The sequence below is a fragment of the Hippocampus guttulatus genome, chromosome 13 (genome assembly GCF_054856545.1).
Source record: "Hippocampus guttulatus isolate MCC_2025c chromosome 13, RoL_Hgut_1.0, whole genome shotgun sequence".
NCBI classification, from domain to species: Eukaryota; Metazoa; Chordata; class Actinopteri; order Syngnathiformes; family Syngnathidae; genus Hippocampus; species Hippocampus guttulatus.
This window is the reverse complement of record NC_141273.1, coordinates 1,567,387-1,575,454: the sequence shown is the minus strand read 5'-3', so window position 1 is coordinate 1,575,454 and position 8,068 is coordinate 1,567,387. Positions and strand designations below refer to the sequence as shown.

General features: G+C 47.9%; 2 protein-coding genes across 2 annotated transcripts; both read left to right on the top strand.

The window, feature by feature from the left end:
- The first annotated feature begins 3,662 nt into the window (after window positions 1-3,662).
- cd93 (CD93 molecule) lies at window positions 3,663-5,615 on the top strand. The gene has a single exon (XM_086127931.1). It carries the CDS (start codon window positions 3,823-3,825, stop codon window positions 5,497-5,499), a length of 1,677 nt encoding a protein of 558 aa, XP_085984057.1. The 5' UTR covers window positions 3,663-3,822; the 3' UTR covers window positions 5,500-5,615.
- Window positions 5,616-5,733: 118 nt separating this feature from the next.
- LOC147195739 (thrombomodulin-like) lies at window positions 5,734-8,033 on the top strand. Its single transcript, XM_086127932.1, has 2 exons — window positions 5,734-6,050; window positions 6,187-8,033. Exon 2 carries the CDS (start codon window positions 6,254-6,256, stop codon window positions 7,370-7,372), a length of 1,119 nt encoding a protein of 372 aa, XP_085984058.1. The 5' UTR covers window positions 5,734-6,050; window positions 6,187-6,253; the 3' UTR covers window positions 7,373-8,033.
- The last annotated feature ends 35 nt before the right edge of the window (window positions 8,034-8,068 follow it).

The window sequence follows — 8,068 nt, the reverse complement described above, 5'->3', positions numbered from 1 at the left end:
ATTGCCAGAATCGGACTGAGTAAGAATCGCTTCCTTGTTTTTGAAAGTCTCGTAGATTTGAGTCTTTCCGACTCCAGGCGTCTCCTGAATGTTTCGTACTTTGTTACCCGCTTCGTTTAATCAGATACATATCACTTTCCCTTCCATGGTCATTACTGATCCGGATCCGGCCCGCGGGCCGTAATTTGCCCAGGTTTGCATTATGGCATTGTCTGCTGGTCAGGCAGCATCTCGGCCCGGGACAGAAAGACACTGGAGTGACTGGTCAGGAGGGCCAGTTCTGTCCTGGGCTGCTCCCTGGACACTCTGGAGGAGGTGGGCAACAGGAGGATGCTAACTAAGCTAAAAGCTACGATGGACAGTCTCTCCCACCCCCTCCAGCCTGCCCTGACAGCACTGGGTAGCTCCTTCAGCCAGAGACTGTTACACTCGTGCTGCAAGAAGGAGAGATACCGCCGCTCATTACTACCGACTGCTGTCAGGCTGCTGAATAAGCATGCGTGAAAACCTGTAACCATTGTAAATAGCACAGCCACCTTATGTATGCATAAGATGCATATATGCAACTTATATTTAGCAGAATCAGAATCAGAATCAGAATCATCTTTATTGGCCAAGTATGTAGAACACACAAGGAATTTGTCTCCGGTATAACACGCTGCATTAGTATCATCGTAAACAACAAATCATTGAACCATTTTAGAGTAACCAGTAGCAGTATTTGTAGTACAAGAAGAGTGACTACGTCAGTGACTGTTTAAGGAGTTAATGGCTAGAGGGAAGAAGCTGTTTAAGTGTCTACTGGATTTGGTGCGCATGGATCTGTAGCGTCTGCCTGAGGGGAGTGGCTGGAAAAGGTGGTGGGCAGGGTGCGGGGGATCCAGGAGGATTTTCCGTGCCCTTGTCTTGATTCTTGCAGTGCGCAAGTCCTCAAGAGTGGGTAGGGCGGTGCCAACGATTTTTTCCGCCGTCCTAACTGTCCGTTGAAGTCGGATTTTGTCCTTTTTTGTGGCGGCCCCAAACCAAACCGTGATGGAAGAACACAGGATTGATTCGATGACTGCCGTGTAGAACTGTCGTAGCGCCTCCTGTGGCAGGCCATGCTTCCTCAGCAGCCTCAGGAAGTACATCCTCTGCCGGGCCCTTTTCAGGATGGAGATGGTGTTGACTTCCCACTTCATGTCCTGGGAGACTGTGATTCCCAGGAACTTGAAGGTCTCGACGGTTGACACGGGGCAGTTGGATAGTGTGAGGGGCAACTGTGGAGAAGAATGTTTCCTGAAGTCCACGATCATCTCTACAGTCTTGAGCGTGTTCAGCCCGAGGTTGTGTCGGCTGCACCAGAGCTCCAGCTGCTCCACTTGTTGGCGGTACGCAGACTCGTCGCCGTCTTTGATGAGACCGATGACCGTGGTGTCGTCTGCGAACTTTATGAGTTTGACAGCCGGATCTGTTGAGGTGCAATCGTTTGTGTAGAGCAGGGGTGCCCAAACTTTTTGGGCCGAAGATCGACTTTTCGTTCAACCAACCTCCCGGGATCGCCCCTTAACGCGCATGCGCACACACACACACACACACACACACGCGCGCGCACGCGTCATAATGAGAGGCCAAACACGGAAGCAAGCGATGCACTTTTGCAGCCTGTTGACGATCGTAGCTCACACGTACCGTTTTAAAGTGCTTCCCCCGGCCCTCGAGATTCCTATTCTTTGCCCGTGCCCTCGGTGAATTGTACACGAAGCAAACTCTGAATGAGAATAATGACGATCAAAGATGGAGCGCAACAGCTCTGATCACAAGCTGCAATTGCGGACTGCGGAGCGCTAACAACTTCCGCTGACGTAGGTCACGCGCTACCGTAGGTTAAAGATTTACCTGCTTTATTTTATTTTATTTTTAAAATATTTTGGGGGGAAAATGAGATCGATAGAATGATTAGGGTGCAGTGTACATGAACACAAAAAATATATTACTAACATGTACAAAGACACACAAATGTTTTTTTGGTTTCTCCTCTTCACCTTTTGGATCTAAATCTACCGGTCGATCAGGATCGATGTAATGGGCACCCCTGGTGTACAGTTTTCTGAGACATTTATTTATTTTGTGCATGCATCACTTTGGTTTTCTTTCTTCTCTACCCCCCCCCCCCCCCACCCCCACCCACCCTCAATTTTGCTGCTGTCGACTGCAAATTTCCCCAATGGGCCAAATAACGGTTATCTTATCTTATCTTATCTTATCTTACCTCGTCCAAGCTTGGGAACCGGCTGGCTCCCCTTCAACATTTTCTTCACTGTCTCTCTCTCAGTGAAACCTTGAGACAGCGCTTCGTTTTGGTCATGTGGGTTCTTCATGTTGTGATTAGGGTGAATAGGTGCACAATTAAAAAAAAAAAAAGAACTTTAAAAAAAATGACGACAGAACATTATGCTGGATATCCACAAAGGGCAATGCATGAACAATGTTTCTCTTTTCACCGAGCCGGCTTTGGTGGTCTCACTGGAATTCCTGCCATTGTTGTTGGCCGTTCGCTGCGTTTAAACAAACACAGGAACTTGATTCAGCGTTCAGACCACCAAGACACAGTGTCAACAAGAAACTCAGTGAAAGAGAATATTTTGTTAATTCGTCACAATTATCCTCGAATGGTATCTCGACTGAGTATTTGTAGACCAATGGTGCCATTAGTGGGAGAAAGGTGATGGTGAGAAGGGCCCGTTACATGGAAGTGGTGGACACAGAGTCACATTTTTTCATGGGAACCCACATCACGTGAGGCACACCGCAACAGTGCAAAGCAGTACGAACAAATTCTGGCTCATTATTTGGCAGGCAGTAAGTTACTGTCATTTCGCAGTACGGCACTAAAACCTTTAGAAAGGGGGAGTAAAGCAATTGTTGGCTAATTATTATTATTATTATTCAAACAAAATAAGAAAGGTAGGGATCGCTCGATATCACGTTTTCATATCTGATACCGATACCAATATGGCAGCCTCAAGGATGGGCTGATACGATACTATACGGATCTGATTCTTTTTAGCCACTCTAAACGTTGTTCATAGTAGACGGATTTAATGATGTTGCTTGATACTGATATCTAAAAACACAACTGCTACAGTGATGAAAACACACGGTAACCGCTTCTCTGTGCTCTGGCAGATTGCGCAAAGTAAAGGTGAGGATACGATATTGTTTGGGCTTGTAGATTGGATCCGACCGGTGCTCATAAAAACAATCCGATACAGAGCCAATCATTTTGTCTTGGATCGGACTCGATACCCATCCAGTGGATCGGATCATCCTTAATAAGAAAAGCCAAAATATAACATGAGAAAAGACCAATCATGCTTGCGGAGTGGAGAAAGGATGTCAATGGTCAGAGTTTCCCCCCCCCCACCCCCCTCCTCCTCTTACACCCTCCCCCAACTTTCGAATTGTCATGGCGCAGCATCTCTGAGGTCATATGACCCCTGTGCGCCTCGTGTATTGTAACTCACCACAGCTAAGGGAGTCGGCTTCAAAGCAACAAGTCGACAGGGGCCGGAGACATCTGGAGAACCGGTCAAAACACAACGGAGTACACCATTGTTTTCCCAACTCAAAACGGAACTGCTTAGCGGAGGAGAAAGAAAGAGCCCTTAACGCTAGCAAAACATTCTTTCCGCCTTTAGTTGTCCCAAACAGGATACGGCGGCATGACCGTTACTTTCAGAGCCACATCGCTTTGCCGCAAACAGGGCAACCCGCATGTCGCTCCCATTTCGTGAGAAAAACTCTCAAAGGGTATCAGTGAACTTATTGTGAAGCGCAACTATGCCACTGATCTTTCTACTCCTGCTTCTCATCACCAATTTCGGACGATTTAGTGGCGTTGAACATGAAACCATGTGCACGTCCAACGCCTGCTTCACTGTCCATATGGAGAAGGTGAGCTTTGACAAGGCCAGTCGGAGCTGCTTCCACAATGGAGGCTACCTGATGACAGTGAGAGACAAAGAAGAAGAGGAGATTCTGCACTCTCTCCTCTCGCTGATCCAGAAGGACAAGGGCAAACAATTTTGGATTGGATTAAAGCTGCACAAAGGGGACTGTGTGTTGGCTGACAGGCCCCTCAGGGGCTTCAAGTGGGTGTCTGGGGAGGAAGATTCCCACTACTCCAACTGGAAAAAAGAGCCCGTGGACACCTGCACTGAGCGATGTGTGTGGGTTGATTATAATTCCCCCGACGACAATCAGCTGAAATGGACCGCTGGAGCTTGCAAAGGTCCTTCGTTTTCCGTGTGTAAGTTTTACTTTAAAGGAATGTGCAACGCTCTGCAACTGTCGGGCTCCGGGCACATATCCTACACGCCCGCTTTCTCTGAGCAGCCATTCCGAAACGCGATGAAATCCTTGCCGCTTGGAACGTACGCCCAAGTCACCTGCGGTGAAAAGCGGCCGCACATTTCTGTGTGCGTCCGAAGGGATGACAAATATCAGTGGACTGTACCGGGTCCATTTTGCCGAACAGAACAAGGAAACTGCGCGCGCGACAACGGCGGATGTGAACACGTGTGCCGGCAGGACTCCGATCGGGTTAAATGCATCTGTAAGCAAGGTTACGCTCTTGAGGACAATGGACTCTCATGTAAGATGCAAGACGCGTGCGGCGTGGGCGCCTGCGAGTACGAGTGCGTTGTGGAAAAGTGGGGACCAAGTTGTACGTGCCCCGTTGGGTTCACGTTGGCAGCGAACCAGCGCAACTGTTCTGACATTGACGAGTGCCAACAGTCAGATTTATGCAACGTGCACGCGTGCATTAACACACCGGGCAGTTACGCGTGCGCATGTCAGGACGGCTTCGAAACGATCGACGGTAACTGTCGCGATCTGGACGAATGCGTGCATTCCCGATGCGCGCACGGCTGCTTCAACACCGCCGGATCTTTCTCTTGCTACTGCAAAGAAGGCTTTACTTTATCAGAGGACGGCTACGCATGCGTGGACGTGGATGAATGCGCTAATGAGCGCTGTCACTTTAAATGCGTCAATACTGAAGGAAGTTTCGTCTGCGTATGCCCCGGCGGCTTTCGTTCGGATGCCGCCGGAAGGAATTGCACGCCGCATGTGACGAAAGTGACATTAAATGAATCAGCGGGCCAGGAAACACGCGTGAACCTCCATGAGTTTGCATCCGTGACGACAGTCGACCCCCTGGGGTCGCCCACTCCCACGGATACGCCTGGCGCCGCGGTGTCCATGCCCCCGAGCGATGCATCCCAGTTTGCAACTGCCATGCTGGTCAACTCCAGAGTGCTCGTCTGCGTGCTCGGCTCAGTGATTCCTCTGCTGCTCGTCGTCACTGCGGCGTTAACAGTTGCCGTTGTGCGATGTCGTCGATCGAGACAGGAAGCAAAGAAAAGTACAACAGACAGTTATTGTTGGGTTTCCTCTGGCTTCGATCCACGTTTGGAAAAACTCTATGAATCCATCTTGACGGATGACCTATGACCTGAGGGAGAGGAGTGTCTTCCTGGCGTGGACCGTGTAATTTATCTCGAAATGTATTTATGTAATATATGTTTGTGTAATTCTTCTCTTTCAATTGTAAACACACCACCTACGCACCCCTTGTGTCTCTTACTTTTTATTCTCGTTGTTGTCTCACACACACACGCGCACACACACACACACACTGCGCGATATTATGGCGTCCATAATTTAATGAGCTGCCCTATGATAATAACAAGAGACATCCATCTATTTTCAATGCTACTTGTCCTCAGTAGGGTGACTGTTGTGCCGGAGCCCATCCCAGTTGACTCGTCTGGGAAGAGGCGCGGTACATCCTGGACTGGCTGCCAGCCAATCACAGGTCACACATAAACAAAGAACCTCACATTCACACAAACCCTTCTGGCGTGTTTAAACAAGCAAGCACATTTTTGGAATGTGAAAAGAAGCGGGAGTAGGCTGGTAAAGGCCACACCTTTATGATTACTTAGTTGATATTAATATTACAATTGCTGGAAGTAGGGAGTAGCGAGGGTGTTCGTAGCACGGTATGTCTGATTTGTTTCAAGACGAGAACAGTTTATTTTGTTCTGAACGTAAATGTGTCATGGGCCCCCCGTGCTTCACATTGGAAAAACACAGTCTTTATCTCATTTCCTTCCTGCCTTTGCTTTCCTTCCGCAGTAGCCTGCAGAGCTCCGAGTTTGCCGTGAGCCAGCCAACATTTGAAGATGAACTACAGCGCAGCGACATGGCCTGCTTGAATCTCCAGGCGCTTGTGACATTGTCTCTTATTTCTCTGTCCTCTATCAGCAGATGCTTTTGTATGCCGCACGCTGGCACTTGTTGGCCTTTCTGTATCGGGAGCAGCTGCTTGGTTATCAACCGAGACAAAGTGGATTTTACAACAGCCCAAGAAAGATGTCAAGCCGGGAAAGGAGGGCTCATGACACTTCAGTCAGCAGAAGACAAGAGATTGTTTGATATCGTGACACAAGAACTAAATGGAAACTTCTGGCTTGGACTTTATTTACCGCCAGATGCCTGCACCAACCTCTCACTTCATATGAGAGGCTATGAATGGACCGCTGGTAACGGGCGCAGCAACTTTGTTCCCTCTCACATCACCTGGAAAGATGGAGTAAGTGTCTGTTCACCTAGCTGTGTCTCACTTTCAAAAGAGCAAAAGCTCAAAGAGCGGGCATGCTCCGATATAATCGACGGATTCCTGTGCAGAACCTCCGACGGAAATGCTTGCCAGACGCAAACATTTTCAGATGCAACATTTTTTCCGAGTCCAAAGGGCTGCTCAGATGGTCCGTGTGAACAAAAATGCACTCCTGTCAAAGATGGCTTCAAATGCTCTTGTTTCCGTGGATATGCACCGGACAGCGCGGATCCCAGGCGGTGTCAAATCCACTGTGCACAGGAGAGATGCCCCGCCATCTGTGAGCAAAGCACTGACAGTGCTTGCTTCTGCCCTGATGGCTTCATCATCAATGACAAATTCTGCGAAGACATTAATGAGTGCTTCATGAACGAATGTGACCAAGAGTGTAAAAACACATTTGGAAGTTTTGTCTGTGCCTGTAAAACAGGCTATGTACTAAGACATCAAGTGAAATGTGTAAAAGCAGCCGAGGAACATTTTGTTATCACCACTCCCGCTGTCAGAGGTTACGCAAAGCCAAACAACGACACGATGGAAGGTTCCTCTCTTTCCGCGGGCACGTTTATTTGGCTGTGGATTTTAGTCGCTTTGGCTGTGGTTGCGGTTATTTGTGTTGGACGATTTTATGTGATTAAGCGCCAGAAGGACAGAGAGCATAATCCCAATCAAATGCCAATTACTCCAGTGGAAACTACTTAATTTTACTCACACACACATAGATGAGGGACATGTGAGTTTTTATTTATTCCGTGACTGGAGTATGAAATTATTTAGCGAACCAAACTGTACACTTAAAATAAAATGAGATTGTAACAATTACACATTTTAAGTGTACTACATTTCTCCAATACCATACTTTTTTCTTCTTTTTTTTTTTACTTTCAGCAATTTTGAAAAATGTTTACCCCTGCCGTTATAGTTACTGTTACAGTCTTGATATTCCCGGTAAACTGTTCCCTGTTGGTGTTCCGATGCCACCGAGCGGTGGTTTTAAGCCGGAACTAATTGTAGTGTTAAAGGTTTCCGCTCGACACGAGTTAACATGCGCACTCGCCGCGACACACCCATTCAGGCTATGGCTTCGTAAACTCCGCGGGGCTAAAGTGAGACGACGATGATGTTGCGAGCATAGTTGGTTGTAAACTGGACGATAGAAAAGGGCCACAGTCAGGGTTTCTGAGGATTAGCCCTTTGTGGATGTGAGCCCACGAGGTTTGTTGCGTGCCTTTGTTTAATCAATTGTCTTCTTGGGTTGTGTCTTTTATTTGTTTTGGAATGCTATTTGTATTTGTATGTTTCATGTTCGTGGGAGCAGTTCTTTCCCCAGGTTGCCAGGAAATAAACCCTGTATTTTTATGGACACCGTGTCGTGCTTCATGCTACATCCTGAGGGAG